Genomic DNA, 21,868 nt, shown 5'->3' on the forward strand with positions numbered 1-21,868 from the left:
TGAGTACTAGATCGTTGTTAAAGGCTTGCTGGAGCGTGGCTGTAATGTAGGGCTCCTGTAGTTGTCTGAGTACTAGATCGTTGTTAAAGGCTTGCTGGAGCGTGGCTGTAATGTAGGGCTCCTGTAGTTGTCTGAGTACTAGATCGTTGTTAAAGGCTTGCTGGAGCGTGGCTGTAATGTAGGGCTCCTTTAGTTGTCTGAGTACTAGATCATTGTCAAAGGCTTGCTAGAGCGTGGCTGTAATTTAGGGCTCCTGTAGTTGTCTGAGTACTAGATCATTGTCAAGGGCTTGCTGGAGCGTGGCTGTAATGTAGGGCTCCTGTAGTTATCTGAGTACTAGATCGTTGTTAAAGGCTTGCTGGAGCGTGGCTGTAATGTAGGGCTCCTGTAGTTGTCTGAGTACTAGATCGTTGTTAAAGGCTTGCTGGAGCGTGGCTGTAATGTAGGGCTCCTGTAGTTGTCTGAGTACTAGATCGTTGTTAAAGGCTTGCTGGAGAAAGGAGCCCTACATTACAGCCACGCTCTAGTTGTCTGAGTACTAGATCGTTGTCAAAGGCTTGCTAGAGCGTGGCTGTAATTTAGGGCTCCTGTAGTTGTCTGAGTACTAGATCGTTGTCAAGGGCTTGCTGGAGCGTGGCTGTAATGTAGGGCTCCTGTAGTTGTCTGAGTACTAGATCGTTGTCAAAGGCTTGCTGGATCGTGGCTGTAATGTAGGGCTCCTGTAGTTGTCTGAGTACTAGATCGTTGTCAAAGGCTTGCTGGAGCGTGGCTGTAATTTAGGGCTCCTGTAGTTGTCTGAGTACTAGATCATTGTCAAAGGCTTGCTGGAGCGTGGCTGTAATGTAGAGCTCCTGTAGTTATCTGAAAGTGTGATTCTTGAAAATTGTTCTGTAAAAGAAGACTTAGTGGTGAGCTATTAGTTAACAACTGGAAATCAAAGGTTATTAATTACTAAAGTTGTGTCTTTGTTGTTCTTTGGTTTTCTTGTATTTATGTAGAAGGCATGTTTGGTTTATCCTCTTTTTCCATAGTTTTTGTTGTCAAGAATCTTGTAATTGTGCCAGGTAATGGATTTCATTCTTGAGCCTTTTTTAAAGCGAGAATCCTACAATCCTACATCACAGCCACACTTCAGCAAGTTTTTGATAAAGACTGTACACTCATCAAGGTCTCATTCAAGTTTGCAGTGTAGTGACATAATCATCATCATGTTCCCACTGGGTCTGGTCTTTTAGGAAATACATGCTAACCATCTTGATACTGGAAGATCTGAAGTCTGGTTACCTAAAAATCATTGCTCACTAACTTTTGTCCATAAGATTCAGTACTTCCAAGGCTGTTGGAGTAAATAAACTTTTTTCATTATGAAAAAATAGACAAAATTATCCGTCAAGAAAGTTTTGATTTTGTAATTACTAAATTATAAATTAAAATATCAAAAATTTCTGTTAAACAAGTAACTTGATGTAATTTTATCATTTTTTAAGATTTTGTGTGCATTTATTTTAGTCAAGACTGCATGATATGAACAATACTTATTAACATTTGTTCAGTTGATTGGCCATTATCTTAAGTATTTGTTTTTATTTTACTATTTACAGGTGGTAAACTGTCTACATTCTCTTGGTGGTCTTGTAAGTATATTTGATCTTCAAATATTTTTGTACAATCTCAATATCTTGTGTTATACATAAAACTACAGATGTATTAAAAACCTTTTTTTATATGGCTCTAAGATTCAATTGTCATGAGCAATTTGATGATCATCATACATTATAGATTAAAAATACATTTTTATCTTGTGTCTGAAGCAATTTGAATTCAACTGAATAAGCTTACTGATGTTTTTTAAATACTGTTCCTTAGTTATATTTATTAGAAGTTAATCTCCAAGAGTAAAAGAAAACACACATACACTTAACTTTAATTCCAAGATTATATGCCCTTAAAATTACCATAAAATGATTATGATTGAATTGATAATTTTTTTTTGTGTATATAAACTGTTTTATAGTGAATGGATATTTTAATTATACCAAGTTAATTCTTCATGTGGTCTGAAGAGAAAACTGTGTACATATTTAAGTCAGTAATTGGTAAAATCTGTCAGTGGTGCATATTCTAAATTAGAATTGCTGTTCATTTATTTGTGAAATTGCTATTTCAGAGAAAGAGAAAAATGGTTTTCGTTTGGCTATTTAGATTTTAAAGTACATGTATTAAACTTTACATTTAAGTGCATTTATTTGAAAAGGTTTTAGATTTAGAGTTAAAGACATTTTGTTGTGAAATAATTAGTTCTAATTGTCTCCAACTTTGAAAGAAGATGTACTATAGTGCAAGCAAACCTCTGGTAAAGAGGATTGAAGTTATTTGAATATAATCAACCATCACACACTAGTCCTGATGGTGGTAACTGTTTTATGAAAACTAATTACCAATAACTAATAATAATGATTTTACCTTTCATTTTCCCCAAAAAAAATATTTTTGTTTTTTATTCATAATATATAAGCACAATGTGCCTGAAAAGAAATTATAATCAACCACCTCATCTGCAGTTTGTAGTGAAATGAAGTCCTACTAGTCACCTTAAAAGTCATATAAAATGAGTGAGATTTTAGAATTTTTATCATATATCCAGTTTTTACACTAGCTGAGAAAGCCTTTATTGAACTTTTTCCTCATTTTTAATTGATGCTTGTAGGCTCAAAAAAATGGATTTGATGGACCAGTCATAGGAGTGAAAGTAGCAGAGGAAAATAAGCGAGCCTTTACCAAGGAACAAATAGAAATGGGTAAAACTGTGCTTAGCCTTCAGACAGGAACTAACAGAGGAGCTTCTCAAGCTGGAATGACTCCTTATGGTTCTATTCGACAAATTCTTCCTGACAGGAGATGAAACTTAATAAAAATCAAACAGGAGGCAAATTATGTTTTTATTTGATTTTAAATTTTGTATTCATTTTTTCCTTTGTGGCCAGATAAATTAGAATTTAAATTAAAGTCTTTTTTTGTTTTTGTACATATGTTAGACATCTGAGTAATTATTTTGAAGTTTTACATTTTTGATAAACAAGATATCAAAAGGTCACGTTTTAAGAGCTTCAGTTGTACTGAAAATTTTTGTGTGAGCTCTTAGCTCGTATAGTAATATTAAACAATGTTTACGTTAATGTAACAATATTGTGAGTATTCAAGAACATTGTGTTCTAAATGTGTTCAAAAGGCTTTACTTATAATTGACTACTGTTGACCGTTGGGTCAGATAGCATCTTTTTTTTTTTTAAATGACTGAATATGTTTTATGTGATTTAATCTAGAAAGCAAGAGAACCTTACATCAATATTTTTATTACATGGCTGAAGTTTTCTCTGTACTAATGAATCTGTTATTTAAACTTAGTAAGAAAACTTTGTAGTGTAGTAGGGAAAGTGCATACTTAGGGCAAGTGCAAAAAAAATTTATTTACTTACCAAATAAAGTTAAATTTCTTTTAAGCTTTTATTGTAACCATTAGTGCCTTTCTGGTATTGAACTGTTGATAGGTTTTTGCATTTTTTTTTTTCCATGAATTGTTATGCAAGGAAGACTTGTGACTTTATAACTTTTATTTTCATTAATTAACACCAAATGTTTGTAGTTTAGATATGAAATAGGTTATTGAAGCTTAGAGACTTAATATTAAACTATGATTTATTCAGTGTACCACAGGTGTTTGGTAATCTTTATCTAACCTCCATTCTTGTTTCTGACATTTTTCTTTCCAAATGTGATTCAAGTTCTTATTTGTAACTGATGTTAAAATGTAGTGTAGTGTAGAGTCATTGGTCAATTTTCTGTGAATTGTGAAACATTTTGTTAAGTGAGCAGTCTGATAAACAGTTACAGATGTTACAAATCATTATTCCATTTCCCCCCCCCCCCATCTTTTTTTTTCTGTTAATGTTTGTTTCTTTTGTTTTTAATAAGTAATCTGTGTAATATTTTTTTAACTATTGATTTTGTATTGGAAGTGTTTTAAGTGCTTTTGATAACATTTCAAAGATATTCCATAATATTATGTTACAGTCATTTGACATATATAAAAGGCTTTGTGTTAATTGGTTTAATTTATAGATTCATCAATATTTGATATTCTGAAGGATAATAAATTTGGTAGAAATACTAGCTTTGTAGCTCTAGATTTCTTTTTGATCACAGATTCCATGTCATCAGTATTACAGGAAAGAAAGCCTCTGTTACAAAAATAAAGTATTTAGAAAACCTTCAACGATAAGTTTCTCATTGTGTATTGTTTGAATTACAAAACTAGAGTTGAAACTTGGTATGTTTTATAATAGGAAGTTAATACACTGTTGTTTTAAAAGAGATAAACCCCAGAAAATTGAAAATTCTGAGTAGTTATATTATCACTGATAAAAGGTTTGAACATGTATTAGATTTTGAAAATGAGTCATCAAAGAAAACCCTTTTACCTCATTTCTTATCCTCTTCACTATTATATTTGAGAATAGTTCTGGTAAGTGGATTTTAAATGCAATTAAACCTAAAAAATACTGCAACTTACAAAAATTGGTCATCTTCAGTTAAACATGTTCAGAATGCTTAGAACAAAATCATGTAAAGCAAAAGTTATTTCTGTTTAAGGATTCCTATATGTCTACAAAAAAAATGTTCAAACGTTTTCATCATCACGTCATCCATTAATATTGCACTAGATTAATTTGAGCTGCCTGTCCCCCAGAAACTTTAGGGGACACCAAAATGTCCCACTTTGGGAGATAATGAACTTAAATATCCAACATAATCAAAATTAATACTGGAAAGTGCTAACGTACTATGACTGGGCATAAGATTTGTCCTGACCTCATACAATATCCTTCATTTTCATATATTAATGTTCAAATGCATAGATCATCATATATTTATTGAGGATATAATAATATGAAATTAGCTTGTTTATTGTATCATAAAACATCATTAGGCATTTACCTTTAAACTATGAAATCATTGAAATATCATATATTAGTGTTTAGTACATAGTAATATTGTTATAACTGACAAAATATGAAATTAGTTTGTTTTATTTTGGTATATATGCTGAATGTCCAAAACATGTTAGGTTGTTTAAGAAAATATTCTCCAGTAAGAATTATAAGTATTAAATAGTATTTTTCATGAATGTCATTCTTATTTATTGCATGTTTCCAAAATGCACTCCTGATTTGTTAAAGAAAATAATATCTAATGAAAGTATTATAATAATAAGATGATATGCATTTTTATGAAAAGAAGTTTTAATTTTTTTAATGCAACCAATTTTTTATTTATCAGTTAAGTGTCCTGCTTTGAACTCCAGAAAATCTGGTCACTTTACAGTAGATATCAGCTGGTACCATCTCTTTCAGTATAGTTTTCATGAAAAGAAAACTGTTTCTTGTTTAATACACACAACTTTGGCATTTTCAGCATTCACGCAAGAAATGTGTGGTTGTAGAAAACTATGGAATTACAGTTTGTAACCAAAAATTGTTTGTCACTTTGATCAGCATATAGCACAATCATGATTATCTTTTGGTTGAGATGGCCATAAACTTGTCATAATAGACTCAAAAAATGGCTTGATTTGTAAAACTTGCTAAGTCTTTAAATTTGACACTTTCCCAAATCGGTAATAATTAATATAAAGTATCCCTTTTTTCTTTAGCTATATAGAACAAATATGGAAATAAAAACATCAGCCTGGTTATTAGCATACTAAAAAATATATATATAATTTTTTTTACATATCAACAGGAAAGACCCTGCTAATTTCAACAAATAGTGAACCCTTTTATACCCAAGTAGATGTTGGGTTTAATGCCAGAAATAATGAACAGTTAGTGTACCCAACTAAATAAACATTTTATTCTAATCATTATAAGTAAGATGGTTTGTACAATATATTTAATTAGTTATGCTCATTACTAGGTATATTTTTAGTTATCTGTATAGGAAGCTTACTTTGATCAGAAGTTAATATTAATTACTACACTGAGTTAACTCTTGACACTATATTAAACCTTATTGAACTGGTATGAGCTTGGTTTTTAATACACGTATGCATTACTATATAAAATGCTTTTTATAACTCGCAGAAACTGCATCTTACAAACCTCTCAAAAACCACTTTCTGACCTCTGCACTGGGGAATATACCTTAAGATATTTACCCCCATTGAAACTTTAGTTTTTATTTACTATTTGTTGGTTTTGTAACAGCAAACTTATTCAACAGTCATTATCAGTGAATGATGTACATCAGTATTTAAACTTTTTCCGAGTTACTATTTGTTGGTTTTGTAAGAGCAAAATTAAAATATCACCATGTATCTATTTAATGTCATCTCATTGTAGAAACAATAATTTACTGATTTCAGATAATGCTGGTGACTATTTTCCTACACCAAATCATTCAAATTAATAAGAGAACATGAAACTTCCCCGATGGAAATTGGGTATGGGGGTGTTTTATTTCAGAATTTGTCTAAGGAAATTAATCTTTGTAATAGACTGTGTTAGTTACAGTACAGTGAGAGTGCTATGTATTTTTATAACAGTAGTAGTTTCGATTTTTTTTTCACAGCTTGCTCAGAATATCACATGGAGTGTAAAAAAAAATCAAAGTATTGTTACTTAATCATTAAAAGCATATTTAATGACTTATGTTACCATTTCATTGACCCTTTTATTCTATGAATGTATTTTGATATTAAAAACTCAACTGATTTCAAAGTATATTTATTATCAGGAAATGTGATGTACTGTTTAAATACTGAGTTTTTGATGGTTCTTTTCAAGTTGAAATAGTACGACTATTTCATACAAAACTTTCAATTATTTTTCATGGATACAACTTGTGTGTGTATAATTTTTTTTGTATGGAATGGGTAAAGTGCCAAATAGTTAATTTCTGTAGTGCATATTGGTGTATAGAAGACATATTAATACTGGATATAAATTACCTTATAACACCAAAATGTTTTTATTTAATTAGACACCTTTATCCAAAATGACAATAAAATGCTTCAAATGGTTTTTGTTTTAGTGAACACTCCTGAAGAAGCTGTAAAGTGAAACATTGAGTGTCTAATTAAATAAAATCATTCTGGTATTATAAGGTTGTTTATTTCTAGTATTAAAATGCCAAATAGATGATTAAGGATTTTTGTAACCACCAGACATATAAAATGTGTTACCTGTTATACTTAAATGAAAATTTTTACAACTGTTGATTGTACATTATAATTAACATTAATGGTAGAAATCAGTGTGTCTATGTGTAACAGGTACTGTTTTACAATACATTTTGAAAATCTGTTAAAATGATACATGTCAACAGTGGCCTCACATTCTTACCATGAAGTGTGGTAATCACATAAGTGTTGTAGGCACTTAACAACCCTGTTCATTATGAAGTTAAGTATTAAACATTTACAAGTATTCCAGGAAGCTAGGATTACTACTTAGAAAATGTTGTTAAAATCTATCATTAAGATGACATGCATATTTCATTCAAGTTGTCATGTGTGGTTCTTGACATTGTTTCAAGTGTTGTATGGTATTTATATCTAGCTTGCCCATTACTAGCTGTGTTTCATTTAAATATACTTCAGTATTTGGTCTGTGTATATACTTCTCTTTTCACAAATATACATACATGGGCAAATGGTTTACAGAAATGGTGCAGTTAAAAATGCACAGGAATTTTTTCTCTCTCACATGCAAGTTGGTAGGTTTAATCTAAAAGAAATAAACTACAACTTGTTATAAACATAGTTAAGCTAAGCTTCTTAAAGTATCCTCAAGATGTAATTTCTCTTTCCACCAAGACATGTTGTAAACTAGTTATTCATATGGTTAACTTAAATACCTAGAAAGTACAAACTGTTCTTTTAAGTTAAGCATCTGAATATCCAGCTTACAACATGTCCATTGAAAGAAAACTTTTACTGATCTTTACACCTGCATTGACAGCTGTATAAAATCTTCAATTGTATTTTTTTTTTATTTCCTTTTTTATAAATATTATTGTTTAATTAGTGTGAAACTAAAGATTTAGCATACAACGCTTTCCCATTAGCATTAAGATATTTTTGTTATTGGTATGAAGAAGTTGACAGAATTTTACAGTCAGATGGGTTTTTTTTTCTGTAAATGTACAAGATTATAGTGCTAAAATATTGAACATTCCTGCTTATCCTGTATTAGGTACAACAAGTCAAACAAAACAGAGATTATTTAGACTTTGATATAAATTATTTTGCAGGATTTATATGAAATATACTGATGTATGGATTTTATCTCTTATTAAATATTTCTTGGCAGTACAATTAAGAAATTTCTCAATTATTAGATATATATTAGCTGGATGCTTTTTTGATAAAATGTATTGTATCTATATGAAGACTTTATTAAAAATATACTTAATGTAAAAAGCCTCAAGATGCCTTTACAGGCATGGCAACTTTCATCCATAAATAATTTTAAAAATTACTGGATGATTTTAACAAAACTATCTCTTTTAATTAATTATAAATATCTTATAGAAATCAACAGTGGTAAATGCCAAAAGCTGGGAAAGCAGTGGATACCATTAGGCCTAGTTCTTTTGATAAAAATTATGCCCAACTATTTTTTGTGTTTTTCACTTTTAATTGTTTGATCTGCTCAGGAGTGAATTATGGTAGACAAATGATAAATTTGAAATATTTTTACACGTTTGTGATTTTAACGTTGTACCAGTTTAATAACCAAGAGAAGAAAATGACAACTAAAGAAAATCCTCAATCAAGTGCGTGATTTCTTCCACAAATATTAGGCTTAACATTTAAAATACACTGCACCACTTGTTCCACATTTTTGTTTACTGAAACTCAGAAACTTTACAACATTAGCTGTAATAAGGAGTTAGTGTGCACAAATGAGAATGAAAGGATGTTAATGCATTACACCTGCAAGAAAAGTACACATAACAGATTGAAGCACATCATCTAACCAAAGAGATGTTACACATTATTAAGTCTTGTCGAAGTTGAAAAAACTGCACAGTAACATACTACAAAAATGAACTTTAATCTGTACATGTTTCAGATTCACATCATAATTTTAGTATCAATACAGTAAAATAGTCCTTGTAATGTCACTATTCTTACAACACATGCACCATGCTAAAATAACAAAGTGTACTTGTAGATTGAAATTAACAAGTTAGTTTTCAAATCCTCATACACAAGTACAGATGCAATGATAAAAAAAAAATTCATAAACATACAAATAAATATGACAAAAATACTTATAATTGACCAGTAACATTTAAGCTCCGAGATGGAAGAAATATTACAAAAATTTCACATTTAAAATTTTAAGAACTGGGAACCCTTTAGCAAGGTTAATAAAACAAATCAAGCTTCATATCTGTGAGTACTTTATTTGTTTTTGGTGATAAATTGGAAATATTACAATTTGGTTCCAAGTGTGGCTTGCAAAATGTATGTTATTTGGAAAATAAATACTGAAAAACTAAGTTTTCTGAAAACTTACAAAAAAACAAGTCAGTGTTAATGAAACAAAAATACTATGTAAATATTTCATGCTACCCTTCTGAATGAACTTTAACAACTTCAGGAAATTGTGAAAATATTGTACTATTTTGTTGTTAGTATAATTACAACTTTACACTGCAAACTTGCTTTTTAACAATAAATGTCTTCTATAAAACCTGGCACTTAATATGAGAGTAGGATTATGGTTTAATTACTATAAGGTTGGACTAATCTTTGAATTTAAGGTTGACATGTAAAATAAGTACAAAACACAACCACGCCAGAACAGAATCTTTTGCATACATCTTACCAGACAAATGACTATTAACTTTCAACAGTAATCAGAATTTTATATGTCCCCTACATGTGGCTGTTCTTGTACATATTTTATCATTTATACAAAATGCTACAAATAATAAAAAACGTGCATCAATACTTTAGATTTCTCATCATAAAACTTAAATGGAAATGGTATACCTACGAATATTTATATTATAAATACCAATACTTTCTACATACATGCCACTAATTCTGTGTGGCCAAATTTGTCATTCTTTACAATATAATTCTAGTATATTTCCAACAGCAATGATTTACCTATAAAACTTACCAAATGATGTTGTGTCATCAATAAAATACACGTATATTTATTAAGATGTTACTTGATTATAGTTCCACTACATTTTTTGTATTACATCACAACATACTTGATTCTACTGTTTTTAATCATTTGTGCTGGTTACTACTATGTTCTAGGGGTTGAAATTTTTATTGAACTGCTTTCTGTTTATTTCAACTTCCATGCTGGAGCTTTCTTCAGGACCTGAAGAAAAAAACCTCAGCATACAGACCAAAACATAGCTTCTAGAAATAAAGCAAATGCAGTTCATTACAACCTCATGATACCTACACTGTCTAAAGTACTGATAACACTACAATGTCATCTTAGGGCTAGTAAAAAAGTACATACACAGTACGTATTGAAAACTGTGCTTCAAATACCAGTTGTAACTTCTTTCCAGCTGGTCTTGAAATTATTTCTGATTCACTATATCTTGTATCAAAAATTAACCTCAAATTATTAAATTATGCACCAAAAAGCTCTGTCACAGATCCTCAAAGTGTTTCCTTTCATGGGTGATGACAACTGTGATCAGTCAGTAACACAGGTTTTTACATATAGCTCTTAATATGGAATACAAAATTACCAAATAGTGTTAAATGTGAAACCTTTCATTTATACTGTAACTTACAATTTTAGCTTTGAATATTTTCATATAACTTGCTGAAAAACATAAATGAATGTCCCTTAAAGAAATTTGGACACAAAACTTGTATTATTAATATCAGCTTGTTTTCCTTCCTCCTAGAAAGGATATTAAAAAAAAAAGAAGAATATTTCTGAAAAATAACTAAACTCGAAGGTAGGTTTATGTAATCACGATCATACAAGTCACTTTTTCAGATCGTAAAGTATAGTTACAAACATTACATAAGTGTCTAGTTGTGGTACCGGAACTGTGATTACCCAAACTGCATTCCTACTCTTCACCAAGTTGATGCACTGGAAATTGTCACTTACTTAATTGTCTTATTTAAATAGTGTTTACATTTAAAAAAAAAATTAGTTAATAAATGTAACTATTATTGAATTTTTATTTTACACAAGATTATCAACAACTGGGTTTCAGTGTTTGTTTTTAACAAAAGGCACTACAATACAGAGGAAGATCACAAATGCTATTTCAGTCAAAACAAACTTGCATAGCTTAAACTGAAATTTGATGAGATACTTACATTTTGGAAACCACCCATCACACTGTATGTAAGTATAAGATGACTATATACAATTTCTAAAATGACAATGCTCAAGCAACAAAAACTATATAGAAAAAAGATGAATTATTTAACCTTGTGACATTTAGTTACTTACACAATATACTTACATTTTACAAAAACATCAACTAATGAATTTACAAACATACGTGTACAAGTCAACCCGTTTTAACAACAAAATGAAAAATATGAAATTATTCTTGCCACTCTTTTAAACTGTATAAACTATGAACTAGAGTAAACAAGACATGACTGATCACAACTTGGCACCTATGGACTATTTTGGTACAATCAGACAACACTCTCGTGCAGAAATTGAGCAGCACAAGTCATTAAAGTTCAGGTTCACATACATTAGTATGCAGCTATGTATACACAGACAATGAACAGTTAATGGATCTGTGCCTGAGTCAAATGTTCACTGTGGTACGGAACCTCTGGTATAACAGTCTGTGATGGATCTCTGAACGCTGAGAATCCACTAGCCCAAGGTCTGTTGCTCTGTATCCCGTAATAGGAAATGGGTGGTGTCACACTGTGGGGATGAGGATGGGGTACAGGTGATGATGCTCGACTACAACTACTTACCGACTGTTGAGATGCAGGAACGTGGTGCCAATCCTTTCCTATCAGTAAAGGTTCAAAATAAGGTGGCATATGTTCAGAGTCTTCATGAGGAGTCATTGTACTGTAACCATGGTCACTCTCACCACCTGCTGGCCTTCGGTATGCACTATTTGCTCGATAAGGAGAAACGGGAACAGCATTTTCAAAACTCTGCAGTACCACATTAGAATGAGCTACTGTAAATAGAGATAAAAAGTAATATATATATAAAATAATCAAATGATTGAAAAGTATAAACCATTGTATCATTATGGTATTGCTTTTTTTTAATAATGTTTTTTTTTAAAACTTTTTTCCATTGGATTGAAATATCATAGATAATCTTAAATGTCCTACATACCAGGATGAAGGTCTTCATTAAATTCTGTTTCATCTGGTTCATTGTCCAACTGAGACATTGGGAATGTTGTATTTGGAGCTGATGGCATGTAGGGAGATGGCCCACGCTGAACATGGTGTCGATAGCAGTAGAATGCCAAAGCCAGAACCAGAAAACAACCCATGATCCCACCAGCTACTGGGCCAACTGGAGTACTCTTGATACCCAACAATTCTTCAAGTGGAAGACCTTCTGGTCAAAAACAAACACACATTACTATAAGCCATGTACAGTGTTTAAATGCTTTGAAGAGTCTTAAAGATATTGTAATCTCAGTTCAGTTTTCCATATTTTTTTGTCATAAACATGTGCATTCATCTTGTTTGTTGACATATCAGGAGAAAACAAGACTCTTTAGTCCACAACCTTCTGGTCAATAATATTCTATTATTTTCTTCTCTAGCTATGGCTATTAAACTAAAACATTTAACTAAGTAAGCTTAAGAAATTATTGACAAAATACTATGAACTTTTTTTATTTTTAGAGTTGAACTTTATCAAATGGGCTATAAGTAATTTGGAAAAATATACCAATAATCTCATCTGCATAGGGTGTTCTGGCACCCAAAACTCCCCCAAAACATTTTCTTTGTTCCACACAATAGCTTTTCTTAAGCTGAGTCACACCATCAGTCTCCATCTGGCACCATTCACATCCAAGTACACCAAAACACTCACTAGAAAAATAACATCATAAAAAATTTATAGGGAAAGGACAACTTAAAAGTTGTAAATTTGTAACTTGTTTTTTAATTTAAATTTCCAAACTTGAAAAACATTTAGCTTTGTTTCAGAGATTCATACAGTTACAAACCATGGACTCTCAAGATTCACAGTCCAGCATGCTTTAAATATCACTAGGCCCATTTAAATTATAAATTACTATACCGTACTATTATATAAACAATACATCCAAGAAATACATATTTATATGAATCAGTTATATATATTATAACTATCTGAGTAATCTAACTGAAATGGAACCAATCTCTGAATCTTTTTCTATATGAATATTAACTAAAACCTCTGAATTAACCAGTTTAAGATCCTGTCACAGTTAAGTTATAGGGCACATTTCATCAGACTACTATATTTTAATAGCAAGCAAAGTATATTATATATACACACACACACAAGTGGACAGCTGTAATTTTCCAGAACATTCAGATTACCAAAATCAATGTTTTAAAAACGTACAGAAACAAAATAAAAAAAGATTTCTGTTCAATAGTAAAATGCTAGAAACATTGTAAGTAACTGTAATAAAGTTTTTGTACACATTTTGTCTTCCTTTATTGATACCATTTCAGTGATTCTTTGAACAAAAGGTGAAATTTAATTCAATATCCTACCTCTCAGTGGTTCGAGCAAGACAATGGTTTTCAAAGCATGGTTCTAAGAACTCCAAGAAATCGGGATCTATAAAAGGCAACTGAAGTTCTTCTGGCTCCCAAGGACAACTGGGATTTCTATCATAAACAAATATAGCTCAATTTGGTATTAACATTAGAATTATATGTGATATTAAATTAAAACTCAAAATAAGTTTTAAACATTGAACTTTTCACATGTAATTACCCACCCTGTAACAGAAAGAAAAGCAACCACACCTACCTAACAGACACACAAATATACACATTGTAATCTACTGCAAATAGCAGTTCAAACTACTTTAGCCTTTCTTAGTAATGAATGAATATAAAGATGTACTTGTGTATAAAAAAACTTTTTATCTATTAGAAAGATATACTATTCTTTTACAGTCTACTAAAATACAAAAAAATGTATATTAAAAATCCATCAAATAATCTAACATTTTTCAGCTGGTTTTCTATATATTACTTAAGAAAACATTTTCTTCATTATAAACTCTTTTTAATCACATCATTAAAAACACATATTACTAGATAATCTAGGTTACCTATCTTCTTCATCCACAAGCTGACCAGTACAAAGGTTCATCTCAAGTGGACACTCACAGGGGCATTCACATTCTTTCTGTTCCATTCGATGACAATTTAAACACAATCTATCTATCTGTAAACATTGTGCAAGTATTTATTAAAATAAAAATTTTAATATACAAAAAATTGAATTAAAAGTACTGTCAACAACTATGCAGAGTGATATACATAAACTTATAGAATTCATCAACATCATCTTTTTTTGGGATAACATCAGATTCGAAGATATTCAGGAACTGAAAGACCCTGGAGCTAGATTTATGTGGTACTTGCAATTTCTACCCTGATACATCTTGTAGTGAATTCCTTTCTCTTAGTTAATGTGTCATTACATTTAAAAATGACAGCCTATAGTGAATCAGTGTGTTTGACTAATGATGAAAAAAGAAAGTAAATGTACAGATATTTTCAAAAGGTGAAAGACAAGGTCACTGATTACACAGGCCTGTGAAATTAAACTACATAAAAGTTCTTTTTTTGGTTTTAATAGCAGATTTTCCATAATTCAGCTATGCAGATTTCGAAAATAATATTCTTTTTTTTAACACGGAAGGATTTTTACAAATTGGGAAGAAAAATCTCTTACTTAGATCAAATTATAATTTCGTTTACCACAATGAACATTTTTTTATTATTATGTTTGTTAACAAAAATTCAAACTGAAGAAAAGGGAAGAACATTGATGTCAAACAAATATGCATCCTCATTCATCCTGATTTCTTTTGTGAAATCTACGTCTTGTAGTCTCAAACTGTGTTGTGGTTTTTTTTTTTTATGTATTGCATTATGACGTTTTGTAAAAAATCTGTACATGACGAAGAAAAACGGATATCATTTTTGGATTCAGCGTCCAGGAATTACTGTAGAACATGTAAAAATTTTGAGACAATAAAACCATCGTAGGCTTGTGTTATCTATCTGTCAAAATAAAAGGCAAATAATTGCCAAATATATTTTGTTGTATAAAACATAGCCTTAGTAATGTTGCATCTGACTTTTAATATACTTTAATATGTAATCATTTTATGTATCCTAAATGTATTCAGGGTAACACTTGTGAAGTATCTTAAATTGAGTTAAACCAGTACTTGATTCAAGCATCTGAACCTCAGTTAGCCCAGTTCAACACTTTACTTTAATCTCTGAAGCTTGTTTTAAATACATCTTAATACATCAATAGTATAAAGCTAAAGTTCACCAACTGAGTTGGAGTTTGCTCAAGTTTAAGTCTTAAATTTTGGTAATCTTGTAGTTGATTTGGAATGTACTTCAATACTTTTAATTCAGGGCTAAAGATGTACAACAAAAAGGTACTAGATATTAGGGATGCATGGGTAGTAAAATTTGGCCAAATACCGGGTCCAGGTACCCGGTCACTAAGCTTTGGCTGGGTATGGGTGTCAGCCGGGACCAGGTTTTCTCCTTGCCCCCCCTAAAAAAAAACTAGAAACAAAAACAAAATTGATGTTTACGTTTATTACCTTTAACCGAACAATCACCAACAGAACATTCAAGTTTTCTTTCAACTTTCAATGCTTTGCCCCAACTTCTCAAACCTTAACCTCTATTGTTCTCAAAACCCACACCTTCCCCAGAAATCCACTTCTCAAGCCATGCCTGTTATTAACCCCTATTGTTCTCTGAATACCCAAATTTCAGCAGGTGGTTAGTCTTTGTTGCTCGAAACACGTTTTGTTTTTATTTTTATAACTAAACCAATTACTGACTGTAACTTTCAGTACTGCATTAGTTGCCACAAAGATTAGGGCTTAGATGCCTAATATCGACACTCGACCGAAGCCGAGTATTTCCGAGTAGCCCAATACCCAGCCAGGTACCTGTGCATCAGTACTAGATATAAATGTTTACCACAGATTATTCAGGTTAAGCTTGTTATTATGCCATATTAGGCCCAAGTTCAGCCTAGACTTATAAATTTTCAGAGATTATATCTGGTTATAAGAAATAAAAAATGTTTAACTTTAAAGTAAATTTGTACCATAATTTCCATGCTTCCCTAAATCAGATCTTTTTTTTACTTTTGTATATGAAATTAGAAGGAGTACAAATGTGGTCTTAAAGTTAAGGCTTACAAGAGACTGGGTTCTTGAACACAAGTTCTTGATTGCACGGGTTCCACCTACAAACATTCTAACTGAAACTTGCCTTGAAGATTAAAATATTTCAACAAGGTGTACCAGAAATGGCAATGAACTAATCACAAACTGTATGAAATTTATTGGTACCACAATAGTTTTCATTGTCTTAGATGGGCTAAACTGAATTTAGAATTTAATATTGATATAGGTGGATAAAATATCATTAATAACATAAATACAAGTATATATAACCTGGGAACATCCTTCATGAATGTAAGTACTTGTATGTTTCTCTTATGAATGTGTAAAAATGTAACAACAGTGCACAGAATATTTTCCTATATGTTAGATTTTCATTTCTAAATAATTACACAGTCTTAACTCATCTGAAGAATATTAAGTTAACCCATGCAATCAGTATCTATTTTAAGAAACCACTAGTAGCACCATATGACTTTAATACAAAATGATGTAAGGTAATACCTAACATTTTTGTGAAATAAAACAATTACTACAGGGTCTAGATACTAGGATGGACATGTGGAAAATTGAACACAATTATAATAATACAAAATGAAAATATTTATGAAATACTACAAAACCCTGATTTTACAGCAAAATATGTAATGATTTTCAACTTACCATACTACATGGACAAAAGGCTGTGACGGCTTCACATGTCTGGTTCACAATTCCAAGATATAGGTTAGTACCTGGCACTAGTGTGATCTGAATGATTCAATAATGAAATGCAAAACAAAGTAAATAAATAAAGAAATATTTTAGTAAACCACAATATAAACAGAAAAATAAAGTAAATACAGCTAATACTCCAATGAATTAACTTTGGAAATTATGAAATTAAGTTTTTTCTGAAGTGAAAACTGAAACTGAGACAAGATTTAAATCTACGACTCTGCTAATATGTAAGAAGACATCCACAAGTTTGAATTCCTCCTGCTCTGCACTATAAATTCTTGGACCACAAAATATGACAGTACATTCTAGAGTCACGTACCACAATTATGACTTCTAATGAATTAGAAATGGGATTTAATATATAATGCTGCAAGTAAAAATGATAAAAGCACAGTTTCTACAAGTATTTTGTGACCTTAAAATTTCAATACACAATAATGATTTATGTTTAACATATTATTATTTCCACTGCATCATATTTTATCAATTGGACAATTGCAAAATTCACTGGAAGGAAATTAGTATATTTCCTAAGTTTATAATTTGTAATTCTAAAATAATTGGGGAGTAATGCACATTAAAAATTATCCTAACATTGACTCAAACAAATATTATTGATATCAAGCTTTTCTTTTATTGCCTCTTCATTGGTTGAAACTGAAAATACTGTCACTTGCCTGATATTTTGCACAATGTTCTCCTCGAACTAGGTTGGTCAACACTCTATCAAGAGTTAGGTCGAACTGAAAGACAAGGTTGATCACTAAATAGATCATTTAAGACGCATTACCAATGACAAAAAACAAAGAAAGTAGAGAAAACTAATATGCTTCTTAATCGAATATAATAAAATAATATACAACAATTTACAATTAATAGAAAGCCCAATTCAATTCATATGCTCACAATAAAAGTTACTTATAGGCAACAAGATTAAAAATAATCTGTAATGATAGAGTAATATTCACGCTATTTTGACTAAATACACTTTGACAGCATATAACTTTTAAAACTGGAATACTATTCCTGCTTTGTTGGAGTAGTTTATGAGATACAGGTTTTCCTTATGTACAAAACTGGGGCCACTGTTTGTGTTTCAATCTTGGAAAACAACATCTTTTACAGTGATGTACCCCCCCCCCACCCCCACACACACACACAAACAGAAAAATCAAGTCATTTCTACATCTCACCTGATAGAATCTCTGTACTGTACGATCACTGAAACTGTTGCACAGCTTTTTCTTCACAAATCCTTCATGGTTCACAATGTCATTGGCTACCAGAGGTTCCTAAAAATTAATACTTGATGTACAATGAAATTTTTACCTTTATGTCAAGAAAAGTTAAAAACAAAATATGAACAGTTTTCCAAAATGAAATGATTCGATAAATCTTGCAGCAACTCATCAATTTATAGTGCTTGTTGCTATTACAAGTTTTGTTTTTTTTTTTTTTATAAAACAAATAAGTAACAAAGAAAAAAATCATACCTTTAAAATCTCTTAGCCATAATTCCAAATTTTGTTTAAGAGTTATTATTAAAAGAAGCTGGTTTGAAAATAGACAAACATGGATTTAAAACACATCAGAAAACAAATTTGGTGAATTTCTTTTTTTTTTTTAAAGAAGTTATGTAAATATAGGTATTTATCTTTTACCCTTTGTACAGTTGAAAATTTGTGTCAGAATGTCTGCACCATGTTTTCTAGTTCCTGACCTAGATACAGTGAAAAGGCTCAAGAGTACACACATACTTTTGTTCACGATAACATTTCACTTTTCTGTATAGTTTTATTTAAAATGTGGTGATTAAAGAATTACTTCAAAACTGATGAAATAAGTGAAAAGTAGGTGCATTTTGAAGGTACAGACAAATTCGTTTTAGTTAAATTCTATAATTTTCGTTAATCATTCAACAATGGTTTCCCATCATTTTTTGATGGGCTTTTATACTAGTAATCATTATATTTTTCATGGAAACTGCATTATTCTGAGACCTCTGAGAAAAAAATTAGATGAAAAATAGCTATAATCTTAATGCTTCATAGCCTAATTATTCAAAAAATTATTTCAAACATCTCTTTAAGATGTTCCTTAATGAAGTATTGTAATCTAGATTTTAACTCTTTCTAGCAAAATTATTTTGTACAAATATTCTAAGAAACAAAAGTTCAGACTTAAAAAAATGTTAAATCTCATAAGCTGCTTATACTCTTCAAGCTATTTCTATTGTCTCTTAGTTCCTTCACTTAGAGATAACAAACAAATCAACTTTTGTCTTGAAATACATCCTGAACTCTTAACTCCTTTGACAAGTGTCAACAAACATGGTCACATCCATGAAATGCAGACATATGCAAGGCATAAATGAAAGTACAATCAGGGATAAAATCAGTGAAAGTGAGACTTATAGTTATTTAATATCAACTCAGAAAGTGATTGGGGTATTTTAATTAAGAAAGTGATTATTATATTGAGACTGAAACTTTTGACAGTGGCTGAACTTTAAGTATGTAGATAGAGAACTGCATCCGAGTTTTGTGGCAACAGTGAAATATCGGTTTATGTTCAGGATGAAGAATGCATTTTTCAATACTTAGAACTCTTTTTCAAAAACAGTTTGTTTTAACTGACTGACCAGCACCCTGCTTCAGAGCACACCATGGAACAACAAACTATTAAGTAAATTATGTGAACAAAATGTTGTATTTCACCATCATTTCAAACAGTTAACTTCTACACAATGACAATCATTATTATTAAAAAGGAAAAAAGTACCCACTGCAAGGTGCATTTCTATCCCCAAAACTACCTACTTAAGGAGTTAATAATACATTAAGTAAACTTAAATTCAGTCCATCAATACATTAAGGTAATGAACTATAATGTGAGAAACTTAATAGTCACACAAATTTCAGAAGTGTTACAAAAAATATTTATAAATTTCATTATTCCAGAAGTCTTCAAAAAAAGTAAATATGTTATTGAAAACTGATATTGTGAGTTTTTCAAAAGAAAGACAGTTTTTGGTGTTCTAGTTCATTCTAGAAGATATGAAAAATACCTTGTGGGTTATGTGCTGTTGTTCAATTGGTCCACGTCCATTTGGTTCAATAAGTCCAGGATGAGCTATTAAGTAGCCTTTATCATCCATTATGAAACACCTGAAAGATAAAACTTTAATTTAATAACTGTATTTACAAAAATTGTTTCACATTCAAAATCAATAAAAAAAAAGCAGTATAAATAAAAAGTTATTGGCATCTTATTACACATAAGCCAATCCTATAGTTCAGGTACAGCCATCTCAAATTTTCAACTGCTGATCAGAGGAAAGCAACATTTGTCACAGGAGTCTTGAACAGCTCTTGGAACCAAATAAATAGACTGACTGTCATTTTTATAACATGTTCACATACTTTTCAGCAGCATCCTTTCTCATACCTTGGGCTGTTCAATCTGCAGACCAACATGCTAACCATTAAGGACACTCCTGACCCATGCACCTCTGGTTGGACATTCAAAAACAGTTCTCACTCAAGATAACCAGGCTATGTCTCACCCTGTATCTAACCAATAATTGTTTTCATTCATAATAAAAAGTTAAAATTAGAACAGAAAATGTAAGAAAATCCTTCTGACTTGTGTGCAATGTTTCAATCAAATGGTACTTACAACACTCAATGCAATGTTTCAATCAAATGGTACCTACAACACTCAATGCAATGTTTCAATCAAATGGTACCTACAACACTCAATGCAATGTTTCAATGAAATGGTACCTACAACACTCAATGCAATGTTTCAATGAAATGGTACCTACAACACTCAATGCAATGTTTCAATCAAATGGTACTTACAACACTCAATGCAATGTTTCAATCAAATGGTACTTACAACACTCAATGCAATGGTTCAATCAAATGGTACTTACAACACTCAATGCAATGGTTCAATCAAATGGTATTTACAACACTCTATGCAATGGTTCAATCAAATGGTATTTACAACACTCTATGCAATGGTTCAATCAAATGGTATTTACAACACTCTATGCAATGTTTCAATCAAATGGTATTTACAACACTCTATGCAATGGTTCAATCAAATGGTACTTACACCACTCTATCTTTCTCACACAATGGGATGGCATCTACCAGCAGTTTGTAAAAGTATCCTAATGTAAAGTCCATCCCCAAAACAGCTTTGATGGTGTCAAATGAACTATGCATAGAAGCATGTCTGTTTTACATAGAAAAAAGAAAAAAACTAATAAAACTCCAAAAATAACACAGTCCATTATATAGTATTACTAAAAACTGTAATACTTACAAAAAAATATATTTCTTCATCCTGGAATCTACAACAACACACTTTGACAAATGCAATTTAAAACTGTAAATACTATTTTAAGAGCCAACAATTTAAAAATATGTTCTTAAAAGCTTCCCAATAGATATAAAGTAAAAATAACTTACACTAACCAAACATATATAATGAAAATATATAATCAAGCTTTTTTCCCTCACAAATGTTTGAATATTACGTAGCTTTTGAAAGGACTATTTTAAATTACACTGTTCAATTGAATAAAAGTATCCCCAAAATGAATCACATTTCAGTCAAAACTGATGATCATAACAAAAGAAACATTATATATATATATATATATATA

General features: G+C 30.7%; 2 protein-coding genes across 3 annotated transcripts in view; one reads left to right on the top strand and one right to left on the bottom strand.

The window, feature by feature from the left end:
- Positions 1-1,553: 1,553 nt before the first annotated feature.
- Positions 1,554-4,623, top strand: LOC106461168 (myophilin-like; the record flags this gene model as incomplete). The annotated part of the gene is made up of 2 exons (XM_013920961.2): positions 1,554-1,634; positions 2,708-4,623. Coding segments are annotated over 2 exons (276 nt in total), but the record flags the coding sequence as incomplete, so codon positions are not given.
- A 4,267-nt stretch (positions 4,624-8,890) lies between these two features.
- Positions 8,891-21,868, bottom strand: part of LOC106461169 (VWFA and cache domain-containing protein 1-like) — a 53,724-nt gene continuing 40,746 nt past the window's right edge. Inside the window, exons 19-28 of one of the 2 annotated variants that reach the window (XM_022388029.1) lie at positions 21,313-21,435; positions 20,258-20,357; positions 18,384-18,482; positions 17,868-17,933; positions 17,134-17,220; positions 14,350-14,465; positions 13,781-13,897; positions 12,960-13,105; positions 12,390-12,617; positions 8,891-12,225 (exon numbers count right to left, since the gene is read on the bottom strand). In XM_022388029.1, coding sequence (XP_022243737.1) covers positions 11,813-12,225; positions 12,390-12,617; positions 12,960-13,105; positions 13,781-13,897; positions 14,350-14,465; positions 17,134-17,220; positions 17,868-17,933; positions 18,384-18,482; positions 20,258-20,357; positions 21,313-21,435 — 1,495 coding nt within the window. In that variant the 3' untranslated portion in view covers positions 8,891-11,812. Of the gene's footprint in view, positions 12,226-12,389; positions 12,621-12,959; positions 13,106-13,780; positions 13,898-14,349; positions 14,466-17,133; positions 17,221-17,867; positions 17,934-18,383; positions 18,483-20,257; positions 20,358-21,312; positions 21,436-21,868 lie in introns of both variants that reach the window. The other variant, XM_022388028.1, reaches the window with a different exon arrangement.

This window comes from Limulus polyphemus, unplaced genomic scaffold, assembly GCF_000517525.1.
Source record: "Limulus polyphemus unplaced genomic scaffold, Limulus_polyphemus-2.1.2 Scaffold908, whole genome shotgun sequence".
In the NCBI taxonomy this organism is placed as follows: Eukaryota; Metazoa; Arthropoda; class Merostomata; order Xiphosura; family Limulidae; genus Limulus; species Limulus polyphemus.